The sequence below is a fragment of the Cetorhinus maximus genome, chromosome 10, assembly GCF_964194155.1.
Source record: "Cetorhinus maximus chromosome 10, sCetMax3.hap1.1, whole genome shotgun sequence".
NCBI lineage: Eukaryota > Metazoa > Chordata > Chondrichthyes > Lamniformes > Cetorhinidae > Cetorhinus > Cetorhinus maximus.
Window position 1 is genome coordinate 54563098 of NC_135888.1, and position 16640 is coordinate 54579737.

A 16640-nucleotide genomic window follows, 5' to 3' on the forward strand; every position below is an offset into this window, starting at 1 on the left:
TAAGGTCGACACCATAAGACCATAAGATGTGAGAACAGAAGTAGGCCATTCGACCCATCGAGTCTGCTCTGCCATTCAATGAGATTATGGCTGATCTGATAATACTCAACTCCACTTTCCTGCCTTTTCCCCATAACCCTTGATTCCCTTACTGATTAAAAATCTGCTGTCTCATCCTTGAATACACTTAACAACCCAGCCTCTACAGCCCTCTGCGGTAAAGAATTCCACAGATTCACTACCCTCTGAGAAGAAATTCCTCTTCATCTCTGTTTTAAATGAGTGCCCTCTTACTCTGAGATTATGCCCTCTGGTCCTATAATCTCTCCCACAAGGGGAAACAACCTCTCAGCATCTACCCTGTCAAGACCCCTAAGAATCTTATATGTTTCAATAAGGCCGCCTCTCATTCTTCTAAACTCCAATGAGTACAGGCTCAATCTACTCAACCTCTCCTCATAAGAAAATCCCTCCATACCCGGGATCAACCTAGTGAACCTTGTCTGGACTGCCTCCAATGCCAGTATACCTTTCCTTAGATAAGGGGACCAAAATTGTTCACAGCATTCTAGGTGTGGCCTAACTAGTGCCTTGTATAGTTTTAACAAGACTTCCCTATTTTTATACTCCATTCCCTTTGAAATAAAGGCCAACATTCCATTTGCCTTCCCTATTGCCTGTTGAACTTGTATGTTAGCTTTTTGGGATTCATGCACAAGGACTCCCAAATCCCTCTGTGCTGTAGCTGTCTGCAGTCTTTCTCCATTTAAATAATATTCAGCTCCTCTATTCTTGCTGCCAAAATGCATAACCTCACATTTTCCCACATTATATTCCATCTGCCAAATTTTTGCCCACTCACTTAACCTGTCCACATTCCTGTGTAGACTCCTTGTGTCATCCTCACCACTTGCCTTCCCACCTATTTTGTGTCATCTGCAAACTTGGCGATAGCATATTCACTTCCCTCATCTAAGTTATTAATATATATTGTAAATAATTGTGGCCCCAGCACTGATCCCTGTGGCACTCCACTAGTCACAGGTTATCATCCTGAAAATGCCCCCCTTATCCCAACTCTCTGTCTTCTATTAGTTAGCCAATCCTCTATCCATGCTCATATACTACCCCCAACACCATGGGCTCCTATCTTATTAAATAGCCTTATGTGCGGTACCTTATTGAACGCCTTTGGGAAATCCAAATATATTACATCTACTGGTTCCCTTTTACCTATCCTGCTTGTTACCTCCTCAAAGAATTCTAATAAATTTATTAGGCATGATTTCCCCTTCATGAAGCCATGCTGACTCTGCTTGATTAGATTATGTATTTCTAAATGCTTTGCTATTACATCCTTTAAAATAGACTCCAACATTTTCCCAATGACAAATGTCAAGCTAACGGGCCTATAGTTACCCATTTTTTGTCTCCCTCCCTTTTTGAATAAGGGTGTTACATTGGCTATTATCCAATCCTCTGGGACTTTTCCAGAATCTAAGGATTCTTGGAAGATTACTACCAGTGCACCCACTATCTCTGTAGCTACTTCCTTTAATATCCCTGTTCGGCCTATTACAGCGTGAGACCCGGGGGTTTTAATTCCCCAGACTCATGGCCTAGTTGAATTTTCTGCCTAAACCTGGCAGGAAGTGACACCTGGGCAAAGGATGAAAGCAGGATTGTGGGTGGTAAAGGACTGTCACTGGGAGCCCAGAGGTACTAGTGTTTAAGAGGGGAACTGGGCTGGCTCATAATCATGGGGTGGGGGCACTGGGATAGGAAAGGCCCAAGATTTCCTGTGGGGCCCAAAAGAATACTCCTGCTTTACCTGGTCCACAAGGAAACCAGTTTTTTTAAAGTTTACCTTTCTGGCCCTAGATTTGACAGGTTAGTATGGTGTAGTTTCCCTTTGCAGTGTTAACAGGATCCAAGCCAGTTGGTGAAGCAGAAACCAAGGCAGAGCTTTTCTTCATCCAAAGTGTTTATTGGCTTTGCTCAGCCTTACAGATCTCCTCCTACACATCCAGTGTCCCAGCTATCCACTATTTAAACTCTTTCAAGAAACCAATACAATTAATGAATAAAACAGTTAAACAAAGAGCCCCTTAAAGGGGAATCCCCTATTTATTTGTGCTCAAAGTACTTAATTAAACAATGTCCTTTATCTGTGTATCCTAACAATAGAATTAACATATATTAACATGCAGCACTGAGGTTAAAATGACAGTCGGGCCTCAATGATGTAGTCAGAGTCCAAACTGCCTATTTCACAGAATGGTTACAGCACAGGAGGAGGCTATGTAGCCCATCATATCTGTGCTGGCTCTCTGTCGGAGCAATTCACCTCATGCCATTTCCCACCTGCTCCCTGTAGCCCTGCACATTCCTCCTTTTCAGGTAATAATCTGATGCCCTCTTGAATGCCTTGATGTCAGGCAGTGCATTCCAGATCCCAACCACCTGCTGCATGAAATGTTTTTCCTCATATCGCCAGTGCTTTTTTAGCCAATTAGCTTAAATTGGTGCCCTGTGGCTCTCAATCCTTCCACCAGTGGGAACAGTTTCTCCCTATGTACCCTGTCCAAACCCCTAATTATTTTGAAAACCTATACCAAATCTCTTCGCAACCTTCTCTACTCCAAGAAGAACATCTCCGGCATCTTTAATCTATCTATATAATTGAAGTTCCTCATCCCTGGAACCATTTTCATGAATCTTTTCTGCACTCTCTCCAATTCCTCCACATCCTTCCTAAAGTGTAGTGCCCAGAACTAGAAACAATACTCCAGTTGAGGGTGAAAGTGTTTTACAGAAGTTTATCATAACTTCAAAAATTGCTGGAGAAACTCAGCAGGTCTGCCAGCATCTGTGGGGAGTGAAACAAAGTTAATGTTTTGAGTCCAATGTGACTCTTCTTCAGAACTGGGGTAACTCTGTTTCACTCTCCACAGACACTGCCAAACCTGCTGAGTTTTTACAGCAATTTTTGATTTTATTTCAGGTCTCTAACATTGCAGTATTTTGCTTTTATTTATTGTAATTTTCTTGGTTTTGTACTCTTTGACCTTATTAATAAAGTCCAAGATCTCATCTTTCACTGAGACCCTTATCAGCTCCAGATCTTACAGTTCCAATGCATTTTTGGACAGTGTCCTATCCTCCATGCTCTGTAAACTTCAGTTCATCCAAAATTCTTCTGCCTGCATTCTGAACTGACCAAGTACCGTTTGACGACTACATCCATCTTCTCTGATCTACATTTGCTTCCAATTTAAAACTTACATCCTTTAGGTTAGATCATTCCAGAGCTCACCCCTCTTCCTATGTGACACACTACCCAAACTTTCCATTTCTGACCTTGTGTATATGCCCTCCACCTTTTACCCTGCCATTGGCAATTGTGCCTTCAGCCACCTTGGACTAATGCTTCAGAACTCATGTATCAATCCACATCTCTCTCTTCCTCAAAATCCACATCTCTTGTCAAGTTCCGAACCCTCATTTTTAACCCTGCATGCTTGATGGAACCTTGTTGGGCGAGCACTTAAAAACAGAACAGCTACTTACAACTTACTGCGAGCTTACAAAACACTTGAAAATGTCGGGCAGGAAAAGACCAGCTGGCCCATCAAGACTGCCTCACAATCATGCTGGCTGGAGCACTGAGCTCTAGACACTTGCTCCCTCCATTCCCCCCTACCTCCCCCAATTCCCTTGTTGTTATTGGTACTGGACATGTCGAACTTGTGGGTTCAAATTCCACCAAGTCAAGTTGTGAAGTTGACATAATTTTAACCTATGTCCTTTATAGCAAGCGCATGAGACACTACTTGGAAGACAGAAGGGTCTTGATTTAAATACTCTGTGCTGTGTGGGAACTCCTGCACGCTTCCCATGCCCTGAATAACCATTTGTGTAGGAAGCGTCATCATTTGCAGTAGCTTAAGCTCCATGTTTCAGAGCTTGAACAGCAGCTGGAGTCTCTGCGGTGCATCCGTGAGGTTGAGAGCTTTGTGGATAGCATGTTTATAGATGTGATCACCCTGCAACTTAAGAGTATACAAGGAGAGAGGGAATGAGTGACCACCAGGCAGTCATGGAGAAACAGGCAGGTAGTGCAGGCATCCCTTGAGTGCATCTCACTCTCCAACCAGTATTCAGTTGTTGAATGTGATGGTTCATCTGGGAAGTGCAGCCACAGCCAAGTCCATGGCACCATGAATCGGAAAGCAGAATACTCCAGATGCTGGAAATCTGCAATAAAAACAGAAAATTCTGGAAATACTCAGCAGGTCTGGCACCATCTGTGGAGAGAGAAACAGAGTTAACATTTACATGGCACCACAGTTGGCTCAGCTGTACAGTGGGGCATGAAGAAAACTGGAAGAGTAAAAGTGATCAGTGATTCTATAGTTCAGAGTACAGACAGGCGTTTCTGCGTCTGCAGACATGAATCCAAGATGGTATGTTGCATCCCTGGTGCCAGGGTCAAGGATGTCACCGAACTGCTGCAGAACACCATGAACAAGGAGGATGTACAGCCAGCAGTCATAGTCCACATCAGTACCAATAACATGGGTAGAAAGAGGAATGTGGTCCTGCAGTCAGAATTTAGGGAGCTAGCAAAATTAGCAAGCAGGACCTCAAAAGTAGTTATCGTTGGATTACTCCTAGTACCACATGCAAGTGTGTGTAGAAATAGGAGAATAAAGCAGATGAATTTGTGGATAGACGATGCAGGAGGGAGTGTCTTAGATTTGTTTAGATTCAAGCTCCTTGCAGGCATTTTGCTAGTGCTTTTAGAGAGGGTTTAAACTAACTTGGCAGGGGTGTGGGTGGGACCAGGAGGCCAAATTAGAGAGGAATACCAAGGTACACAGAATACTGGGCGAGACTGATGGCACTAGAGTATGAAATAGTAAGTTATTAGGTGGGTTCAGAGTAAGAGGGAAGGTAATAAAATCTAAATTAGGGTTATTGTGCATGCATGTGAATGTGTGGAGTGTGGTAAATAAGATTGGTGAGTTGCAAGCATAGATAGCCATATGGAAATATGATGTAGCTATAACAGAGACCTAACTCAAAGAAGGGCAGGACTGTGGATTAAATGTTCCTGGATACAAGGTGTTCAAGAAAGATAGGAATAGAAGGAAAGAGGGAAGGGTGGCAGTAATGATTAAGGTGAACATTGCTACACTGGTGCAAGAGGAATCCCAGAGGAGTCAAGGACAGAGTCTATTGGGCCAGAGCGAAGGAATAAAAAAGATGAAATTACAATGCTCGGCGTGGTCTATAGGCTACCAAATAGTGGGAAGGATGTTAATGAAGATATTTTTCATTATTGCGGGAGTAGTCATGTGGGGATTTTAGTTATCTGAATATAGACTGGGATAGTAGTAGTGTAAAAGGCAGACAGGGGAAAGAGTTCCTAGAATGCGCTCAGGAAAATTTTCTACAGCTCTATGTTTCCACTTCAACAAAAAAGGAGGCACTGCTAAGCCTGGTTTTTGGGAATGAAGTGGGCCAAGCGGATCAGGTTTCAGTAGGATAACATTTATGGGACAGTGATCATTGTATCATAAGGTTAGGCTGGCTATGAAAAAGGACAAGGAACAACCCAGAGTAAGAATAATTAACTGGGGGAAAGCCAACTTCAATGGAGTGAGAACAGATCTGCCCCAGATAAATTGGAGTCAAAGTTTGGCAAGCAAAACTTTAACTGAACAATGGACTGCATTTAAAGAAGAGATAGTTCGGACACAGTCAAGATATATTCCCATGAAGGGGAAAGGTAGAGTAAACAAATCCAGAGCTTCCTGGATGACAAAAGAGATAAAGGTTAAGGTGAAGAAGAAAAAATGTGCTTATGACAGATGTCACGATAGGTAATACAACCAAGAACCAGGCTGAATATAGAAGGTTCAGAGGGGAATTGACAAAGCACATAAGAGAAGCAAAGAGAGAATATGAAAGGAGACTGGCAGTGAACATAAAAGGAAATCCCAAAGTCTTCTGTAGACATATAAATAGAAAAAGGATGGTAAAAGGAGTGGGGCCAATTAGGGACTAAAAAGAGAATTTCCGCATGGAGGCAGGGGTCATAGCTAAGGTATTAAATTACTACTTTTCATCTGTCTTTACCAAGGAAGAAGATGCTGCCCAGTTCAAGATGAAAGAGGAAGTATTTCAGACACTTGAAGTGTTTAAAATTGATAAGGAGAAGATATTGGATAGGCTGTCCATAATTAAAATTGACAAGCCATCAGGACCGGGTGTGATGCATCCAAGGATACTGAGGGAAGTAAGAGTAGAAATTGCAGAGGCACTGGCCATAGGGCGGAATCGTCCCAGATTTGCACTACGTGCGGTAGCGGGTGGGAAAAAGAATGTTTTTCCCACCAGCCATAATGGCAGGTTTTTGCGCCGTCTTGTCCCAATCCCACCTCATTAATCATGCATTCCTGGGAACCACACCATTTCGATGGCAATCGGGCTCTCATTCACCCGCCATGCCATCGCTGTTTCACCACATTGAGCGCCATATTTAAAGTGCAGCCACACGCACACCTCTCAGTGCTTCCAGCCCAGGGCTGCTGCATAGAAGACATGGTCCCAAAAGGCAAGAAGACTGCAATCCCCCCAGCTTAATGACGCGTCCCTCAGGCGCCTTTTGGACGCAGTAGAGGCTTGCCGTGGTGTCCTCTACCCTTGCTCTGGCTGCAGGAGGGGCAGTAATATCACCAATCCAGCATAGGAGATGGTAGCAGCGGTGGTCAGCACCAATGCCCTGAAAAAGGTGTCAGCTACCCAGTGCTGCAACAGGATGAATGATCTCATCCATTCTGCTAGGGTAAATCACTCTTCTCGTCACTCTCAACTCACACACTCACAAACCCATAATATATCCACCGGGATCTCGCACCTCAAGGGACAACACCACTAACTCTCTCACACACCCTCACATCTCCATCAGGCTCATATCCTCTCAAGATCGCGTCCTCATCCCGTCCATGGCTCCGCTCACCACACAAACATTCCATGCTGTGCCATGTGTCCTGCTCACACTCTCTCCATCTGTTCCCATGCAGGAGAAGCAGGATCCTGAGGGGTCTTGACAGCGTGGGTGCGGAGAGGTTGTTTCCTCTTGTGGGAGAATCCAGAACTAGGGGTCACAGTTTAAAAATAAGGGGTTGCCCATTTAAAACATTGATGAGGCGAAATTTTTTCACTCAGAGGATTGAGAGTCTTTGGAACTCTCTTCCTGAAAAGGTGGTAGAAGCAGTCTTTGAATATTTTTAAGGCAGAGTTGGATAGATTCTTGGTAAGCAAGGGGGTGATAGGTTATCAGGGGTAGGTGGGATGTAGATTTCAGGTTACTATCAGCTCAGCTATGATCTTATTAAATGGCAGAGTAGGCTCGAGGGGCTGAATGGCCTCCTTTTGCTCCTTGTTCGTATGTTCTCACAACAGCAGGGAGAGGTCCCAGTACGGGGGTGGAGTGGCCCATGGTAGGCCCCTCACTTACTTTGTGCCATCATGCTGACTGGTGAGGATGTGTATGTGCCTGCAGTGATGGTGAGATTGGCAGCGAACATCCATGTGATGATCCTGCACCACATCATCCCTCTCTCAATGCAAAGGTGAGTGCTCTCTCTCCTGCTTTTTGACTCTGCTGCCATGCACTAATTGTCTCTACTTTGGTTCACAGGGAGCTCTGCCAAGCAACTGACGCTCTCAGCCAGCCAGTCCCTCAGCTCCATCCATGTCCTCCCCTCCAGCCAAGAGGACATCTCTCTATTGAAGAGCTGGAAATAAGCAGCCTGGAAGACCCATCACAGCGCTTATCCACACCATCCACCAGCGCAGAGACACACTTCGGTGGGACCTAGAGCTAGAGCAGGCTCGGGCTCTCAATCTGGTGGTCACCGCACAGACACGTGCAGGAGGCGGCAAGCTTAGCCGAGCTCCCTGGCACTGGGAAAGAGGCACCTGTGAGGTCCGAGTCAGATGATGAGCCTCTGGATTCAGCCTTCCAACTCATCGTGGAGAGTCAGCAGAAGGTGGGGGAACATCAGCAAGCCTTCAACAAAGTGGCACGCGAATCGGAGGAGTGTTCCATCTGCTCTCTGATGAAGTGATGCCCAATGTGCATGTATGGAGGTCTCCGTGGGGAGGATGGTATGTGCCATGGAGACCCTGGTCCAGCAGAATGCAGAGGTGCGCGCAGACCTGCACTCCATCGTGATAGCCATGGGTGAGTTCCTGCAGTGGTGACACAAGAGGGAAACGAGGTAACTCGATGTCCCCCCAGGCACTCTTTCCTCTCAAGGAGTCAAGTTGGGGCCCTCGAGCACCTGAAGGGAAGAGGAGTGGCAGCTGGAGCCCCTGGGTCATTCACTCAAGAATCTCAGAGGCTGTCCGCTCCCTCCAAGTCCCCTTTGCCTGTGACTCCCTCAATCTCGTCCCCTGTCACTGCACAGGGAGCAGCTGGCCCAGAAGAGGACAACCAAAGCAGGCTGGGGCCCCAAAGCCTCAGCTCTCCAGAGGACCCAAGCCGAAGGCATCAGAGGCAACAGAGCCAACCATTGTCTTCACCCCTGCTACAGATGTCAGGGAAGCAACTAAAAGTCTAAGGTGTTCAAATGTTAAGAAATTCTGATCGCAGTTGGTTGCACAGGTGAACATGTTTTGTCACTTTACAATCTGGGAATATATTCACTTTCACTGATTAATGTGTAGTGGTGTATTTCAGCTTCATTGACAGGCTTCGCGAGTCCTCCCACTGCAAACCCCTCACTAGCAGTTCAGATGCACGCAGCCGGCCCACGAGTGATTCTGGAGGGAGAAGTGTGTGTGTGGCAGGGCCTTTTGGTGCCTTGTGCAAGCTCTGTCCCACACACGCGGATCCTTCCCTCATCACACTCACCTCAATGTCCTGAGCATTTTGAATGCTGCCTGCTGAGGTTCAGTTTCGGTTGACCATCTGAGTTCACCTGCATCTCCGCCCACCCACTGATCACATTCTCATGCAGCACCTGATGTTGCCCACCACAATTCTCGTTTCGCTTTCGATTGGGCAAGTATGGTCCTGCTACGGTTTTTACTGCGCTCCCCCATCCTTTCCCCTTCCCCGTGCACCCATGTCCTTTCCCCCATCACTGTTGCCCCCGCATAGCATTACCTTCCACCTCTCCTCCGTGACCTACCAGCCACAACCTTTTTCTTTTAGTGTTGTCCAGGTGAACGTGCACGTTCCCTTCCCTCCCGAACATCCCACCCCCATCCACATTAACCTCCCCATTCTCCTTCCCACCCCTTAGGTTCTGTGCCTGCCTCCGAGTCTCCACCAACCACTCTCGCCGTCCCTTCTACTGACACCGTCGCACCCTCACCCTCCCACCCTACCACCTCACTCTGCCCTCGGTCTTTCTCACCATTCACTCGTATTACGCTCATCCTCGGGAGGCAGTCATGGACTAAACAGAGCCCTCCCTTGGACCTTCACCTGGACATCCCTTGTTCCGGACTCCTTCCCCCTTTCGCACTCCTTCCCCCCTCTGGACTCCTTCCCCACCTTGGAATTCCTTCCCCTCTTCAGACACTCTTACTTCTTCCACGATTCTTACTCCTTTCCCTCTCTGGACTCCATCCTCCAGTCTCACTTCTTTCTCTGGACTCATTCCTTCCCCCTTCCTGAATCCTTCAAACACCTTTACTTCTTCCTCTAGCTTTACTCCTTCCCCCAGCCTTATTCCAACCCCCACCCTTACTTCTTCCCCCTACCTGCCTCCTTCAGACACCCTTACTTCCTCCTCCAGCCTTGCTTCTTCCTCCAGCCTTAGCGCTTCCCTCTTCCCGACTCCTTCCTCCTCCCTTAAGTCTTCCTCCACCCTTACTTCTTCCCCTCTCTGGACTCTTTCCTCCACCCTTACTCCTTCCTCCCCCTGGACTCCTTTCCCTCTCCACATTCCTTCCTCCCCCAGATTCCTTCCTTCGCCTGGACTCCTTCCCCTCTCTGCACTCCTTCCTTTACACCTTCCTCCCTCCATATACCTACCTCTCCAGTTGCCATCTTCTCCCCCGTTAACCTTTCCTCCCCTGTAGTGCCCCCCACTCCCAACCTCACCCGCCCTACACCTTTGTCCCCGCCTCCCAACCTCACCCGCCTAACACCTTCGTTACCCCTCTCCCAACCTCACTCCCCACTGACACACCTTCCTCTCCCACCCCTCCAGTACACCTTCCTCTCGCAAACACAGCTCGACCTTCCTCTCCACCCCCTCGACCATCATCCCTTGTGAGCACATCCTCAGTGGTGACTTTACAATGTCCGTGAGCTGCTTTATGGAGGAGCCATGTCGTGAGAATCACCCAGCATGCCATGGACTTTCCTCTAGGATCCCGTTGCTGTCGGGCTCCAGCTTCTTCTGCTCCTCAGATGTCTGCGATGTGAGCAAGGCTCTGACAGTATGTCCCGAATTCTGCATGTCTCACTTGTCACAGAATCACAGTGCAGAAGGGGCCCATCGAGTCTGCACTGACACGTGAGAAACACCTGACCTACCTACCTAATCCCATTTACCAGCACTTAAGAACACTTTTCCCCTTAGTTGAAGGGTCAGTCACAAGAGGGCATAAGTTCGAGGTGCCGTGTTCTGCACCAGTGTGCTTTCCCACCAATGTGGGTGGATGATCCAGCATTGGGGGATGATTCTGATGGGATGGCCTTATAATGATGCGCAGATGTATTACAATGAGGTTTCCAACAGCAGGAAACACAGTCTGCCACTGACGGACAAAGCGGACGATTGCAAATTGGCTTCACGATGTCATGAAACTGATTTTTGGCCTGCTTGCCATATTGTCCGCTCATGCCACCGAACATGCCCGATGCCAGCGGGCACGGAAAATTCCACTCATAATTTTCCAGCTTGCTTTAGACTCATATGGTGGCAGAAGACTTGGAAGCTCAGCATGGGGTTAAGAAGGACACACAGTCTATTTAAACTGAGACAGTACGCGGCTAAGTGGATAGAATGGTGAAGATAGAGAGGTTGCAGTGACAACATAAGATTGTGGTTTCAGTCTTTCCGGTGTTTAATTGGAAGAAAATGTGGCTCTGTCATGACTGGATGTTGGACATATAGTTTAAGAATCAGCGAGGGGCCAGGAGAGGCAGTGGAGAGGTGGATGCCAGCAGTGTACATATAGAAGCTCATCCCAAGGCTGCAGAATTTGTTTGTGACACAGCTATCTGTTAAATGCCTTGACTTTTTTTTGCATTAATGGTGCTGTTTAAATTCAAACCATTGTGGTAGTGCAGGTGGCAATGACAGGCATCTGTGGTACCAAGAAATAAAATCCCTCAAGGAAGAGAGGGAGAAAAAAAACCCTACCCCCTGTATAAGCAGCTTTTCTCATTTTGTCCTTGGAATGCATGCAGCACTAGCAAATGGTACCCGTCCCGAGTTGCAATGAGGGCATAACCTGTCAACTATGGGACTAGTCACACGTCATTTGGGTGGTCTGTTCCTTTCTCCATGAACATGAATTAAATAATTGGGATTTCACAAAAATATAGTAGCTTCCCTGGTCATTGTCAGATTTATTGGATTTAATTTCACAACTTGCCTTCGAGGAACGTGAATTCACAATCTCTGGGTTCATAGTTCGGAACCATAACTACTCATCTCACCGTTCAGTATAGCTTTTGAATCACTAAACAATTTTACTGCTTTTAAGTCACCCTCAATTTTGAATCATTCTTTACATACGATATTATGAACTTTGTCACAGCAGCCAAATCCCTCCATTGTTAAGCATTATATAATGTTAGTAATACACTTGATTTAATATCTTGCATTTATGAATGGAGCAACACAGTTTGCTCGGGTTGCACTGTATTGGTTGCTTTTAGGACTGTGTTCAACAGTGTCTATGACAGGGACTTGTGAACAGTTTGGTGGATTGCATGTGATTGTAGATCCGCTTGTGAATGATGTGTTTGCATGTTTGGAGTTTACAGTATGTGTGCTTATAGGTTGCTTGCTAAGCTTGTGAACCGCATGTGTGTTTGAACATTATTTGATAATTGGATGGACAGTGTATGTGTTTGTGAAATGTTTGATCATGGTTTGCATAGTGAATGTGATTGAGGACTGCTTACACATTCAGGATGTTTATTTCAGGACAGCTTGGAGTATTGAATTTTGTTTATGCTTGCAGCTATAATGGCTGGTACAATAAATGTGCTCTGGCTGTTGAGTAATGGCACTCTTTGTATTTAGAGACATCTATAGGATATATTTTAAGGAAATGTGTGCCTGATGTGCAGATGGCGGGGTAATTTATTACTCTCTGGCATAACTGCAATGGGTTAATAAGATGACAAGACAGTTTAAGCTGAAGTATTGTTGACGTTCCCTTCTTTTCATTGACAAGTTCTTTTTTTTTCCCTCCTACACAGGTAACCAGATCCTAACCCTTGGGAATATCCCCAAGGATCAGCTTTATCCACTGAAACTCAAGGGCGTCTCCATCTGTTTTTGTGCATTGAAGGCAGCTCTTTGTGGGAATTATGTCAGTTTTGGTGTTTTCCAGTTATATGGGGATAGCCACTTCGACAATGCACTGCAGGCCTTCCTAAAAATGCTGTTGTCAGTCTGCCACAGTGATTTGCTGGTAAGTGATCACACAACCTTGAACCTGAAAACCTTTGTCATCTGGTGGGTCAGGGCACCTGAAGAGAGGACCTGTAATCCATGGGTGCCACTTTCTCCATTTTCTTTTTCAATGTGTGACCCATCCATGTTAGTTCCATTGCAGGTCCTCAGAGAAGGGCCCCATCTTGTGCTGGGTCCTGATGCAAGTTCTCAGAATGGGAATTTGGATCTTCAGTGCCGTTGAATGCATGGGGTTACCTCCATTATGTTGTAGGTCGCTCTTATGGAGCTTACCTGCTTAAGTTATCAATTTAATTCGGTAACAGTCAGTGTTATTATGGCAACCTACAGAATGGACCTGAAAGCTGAAGTATATTGAGAGTCGCATACCTGAAATGTAAATTGATCATAATTTGAACTGTTTACTTTTTGAAATCCCATGGATACCAAGATTTCATGTCACTAATGCAAGTTGTCAGAGTGAGTGTGTGTGTGAGTACATTCAGCCAGCACTCAGAGTCTTATTGGCTTCACAGGATGGGCAGGTTAACAAGTAAACGTTTTGGAAGTTGATATATTTTGATCAGTACTCCTTTAAGTAAAGGGGAGGAGTGTCTGTGTTGTGGTTAGTCAATGGACAGCTAGTGTGGCAAATGGAAAATTGGTACAGTAGACGTTGTTCTTCTAAGATTGGAGCTAAAGCATATTGCTGGAACAATGTAGAGGGAGCCTTACTCTGCATCTAACCTGTGCTGTACCTGCCCTGCAAGTGATTGATGGGACAGTGTGGCGGGAGCTTTACTCTGTATCTAAAACCAGGGCCTGGGTAGTGTATAACCATGGTTGCATCTAAAATTTAAGTTCGTAACTGCAATTAGAACCAGCTTCTGCCCTTACAATGCATAGAGGCACTATCAATAAATATCTTAGCACTGACTCCGAGACATATGAAACATGTAACAGCAGGCAAACTGGGTGCGTGAAAGGGTAATGATCTAATTGTAAATTAAAATATTAAAAATTAGTTCATTATTGAGCCGTTAAATGCTTGAGACAGAATATAACGGGAGTAATTAATAATTATTGGTGAAGCATGCCCTTCTGGATAAGGTTTAGGTGCTTAAATTGACCCAATGCTTGATATACACTATCCATCATGATTCCACAAATTCTCTTAAATTATGATTAATTAAAAATAGGGTAAATGGTTCACCTTCAAAGACTCAGATATTATCTAAGGGCCCCAGTGGAAACAGCTTTCCTCAACTAATTGGGGTTTTATGTTACTTTTGAGAACAGAATCTACACAAATATTCTTAAATAAATCCAAAAGCTTTGAATTGTTACTGGGGAAGAAGCAGTAACTCCACAGCAAATATTTCACGTTTCATTTGGTGTGGCAAGATTTGGAAACCATAATTCCAAGAATGGAAACGTACTGGGAGTGTGCAGAAAAACTCTAATAATGTTTGCGTGATCAGAGCTCATGCAGGGCGCATAGCACAAACTAACCTTTCAATTTCAGCATCAGTTTTGTTGAACAATCTAGGTGTGCAGGTTTGCTGGTGGGAGTGTGAGCTGGGATAACTGAACACTTAGGCTTTACTAATAACCACCTAAAAATCCATGTCGTTAAGGAATACCATGGCATTTATACTGAGGTCTCTGAAAAAACAGCATGATCAGTTAAACTGGTGAAAGTGCAAAGTGCTACTGGCAGAGCTTAATAAATTAATGGTAATTTGTCTTAATTGTACAAATACTGCATTATTGCCTCAAGTGGCTTTTCAAGGCACTTTCAGAGTAGACAACAGATTTTGCAAGGTTGCCATTTTCATTAGAGAGGCAACTTTTGAAAAAATGCCTTCTACACTTCCTCGTTATTATTCATTTTAATTTCATACAGTGCAGTTTTACAAGGCTTTTGAGAATAACACAGTCTTCTTAAAGAGTGATGAGATCGCCTGTTAAATGAACTTAATAAGAAAATACTCTGTGGTGTATTACTATAGTTTCTACTTTATAATGTTTATGAAGGTTATTTATTTTTGCAAAATGCTAACAAATATGAATAAAATGCAAGAAGCACTGCTCTCAGTGCCTGTATAAAACCCATTCTGTGGTTAACAATTCTGTAATATATACTATACTGTATTACTTTGCATCCAACTCTCAAATCTCACTTGATTATGTCAGGCACTGGATACTGCAAAGGGTGTTGGCCCTGACAACCTTCTGGCAACAGTACCGAAGACTTGTGCTACAGAGCTAGCCACAGCCCTGGCCAAGCTGTTCCAGTACAGCTAGAACACTGGCATCTACCTAATAATGTGGAAAATTGCCCAGGTATGCCCTGTCCACAAAAAGCAGGAAAATTCAACCTGACCAATTACCACCCTTCAGCCTACTCTCAATCATCAGCAAAGTGATGGAAGGTGTTGTCGACAGTGCTATCAAATGGCAATTACTCAGCAACACAGCTCACTCATGCTCAGCATGTGTTCCACTAGGGCCATTCAGCTCCTGATCTTACTACAGCCTTGATCCAGACATAGATGAAAAAGCTGAACTCAGGAGGTGAGGTGACAGTGACTGCTCTTAACATCAAGGCAGCATTTGACCGAATGTGGCATCAAGGAGCCCTAGCAAAACTGGAGTCAATGGGAATCGGGGAAAACTCTCCATTGGTTGAAGCCATACCTAGCACAAAGAAAGATGGCACCTGGGTGTCCTCAGGCTGGCATGGACAAGATGGGCTGAATGGCCTCCTTCTGTGCTGTAACTTTTCTATGGTTCTATGGTAGTGGTTGTTGGAGGCCAATCATCTCAGTCCCAGGACATCACTGCAGGAGTTCCTCAGGGTAGCATCCTCAGCCCAACCATCGTCAGCTGCTTCATCAATGACTTTCCTTCCATCATAAGGTCAGGAGTGAGGATATTCGCTGATGATTGCACGATGTTCAGCACCATTAGCGACTCCTCAGATACTGAAGCAGTCCATATCCATAGGTAGCAAGACCTGGACAATATTCAGGCTTGGGCTGATAAGTGGCAAGTAACATTCATGGCACACAAATGCTAGGCAATGGCATCTCCAACATGAGAGAATCTAATCATCTCCCCTTGCTATGACCCAGCAAGAAGGAGCTCCTGTCTATTCAACCTCCTCGGTTGGTCACAACGAAGGTTTAAGTTTCTTTTTCACAAGGGTATGCCTTTCCTGAATCCAAAGATATTTAAGCTGTGAGCAATAAGGAACTAATCAAACAAGGTTGTCCTGAGTTATAGAAAGAACAAATGTATTAACTACTAAACCCAAAAAATATAATAAAAATGTGATGTCAAGCATTCGGCCCTCATGCAGCCATTTGGCCCCACACATATACACACGCACACACACAGAGCTATCAGAAATTTGGGAAGTTAGAATCCAATAAACAAAATGTTAAAAGCGTATACGGTTAAGTGCCCTTTGGTTGTCCTTGAGGCATAGATTTTAAACGTTGTGGCAGATTTAGGTTAGCTGGTTTCTTGGATGTGGTCAGATGTAAAAGATGTTGCAATTATTACAGGATCTCAGTCCGCTGGTAGGTTTCTGTTAGTTGACTTCTCGAACCAAATAATACACTTGTTCCAAAAGAGAGAGAGAACTTTCAACCTGTCCTTTCTGCTGAAGTCTTTCTTGCAAATCTCTCCAGTGGCTGCAGCCTGACCTGTTATACTTCACCAATTGTGTATTTTCAAGGAGTTTTGGGTCTGTGGTTGCCATTGTTTCAACATCCAGCACTTTGCATTCTAATGTCTCTTCTTCGCACTCCCCTGATGGTAACTTGTTTGTTTTTTACCTTCTTACTTCAAACTTTTAAGTAGTTTGTTCTGTCTCATTTCAAATTTCAAAATCTCCAGTCATTTGAAAGTTTGAAAATCATATTTTCAAAAATAAAGGGTCATAGCCATGTGACACCTCCATTTCAC

At 44.9% G+C, this 16640-nt stretch overlaps 1 protein-coding gene across 1 annotated transcript in view; it reads left to right on the plus strand.

Moving 5' to 3' along the window:
* The window catches only part of LOC144685323 (ran-binding protein 17-like), a 947082-nt gene that overhangs the window by 714618 nt on the left and 215824 nt on the right, over nucleotides 1-16640 (plus strand). Inside the window, exon 23 of the mRNA XM_078549733.1 lies at nucleotides 12470-12684. Coding sequence (XP_078405859.1) covers nucleotides 12470-12684 — 215 coding nt within the window. The remainder of the gene's footprint in view (nucleotides 1-12469; nucleotides 12685-16640) is intronic.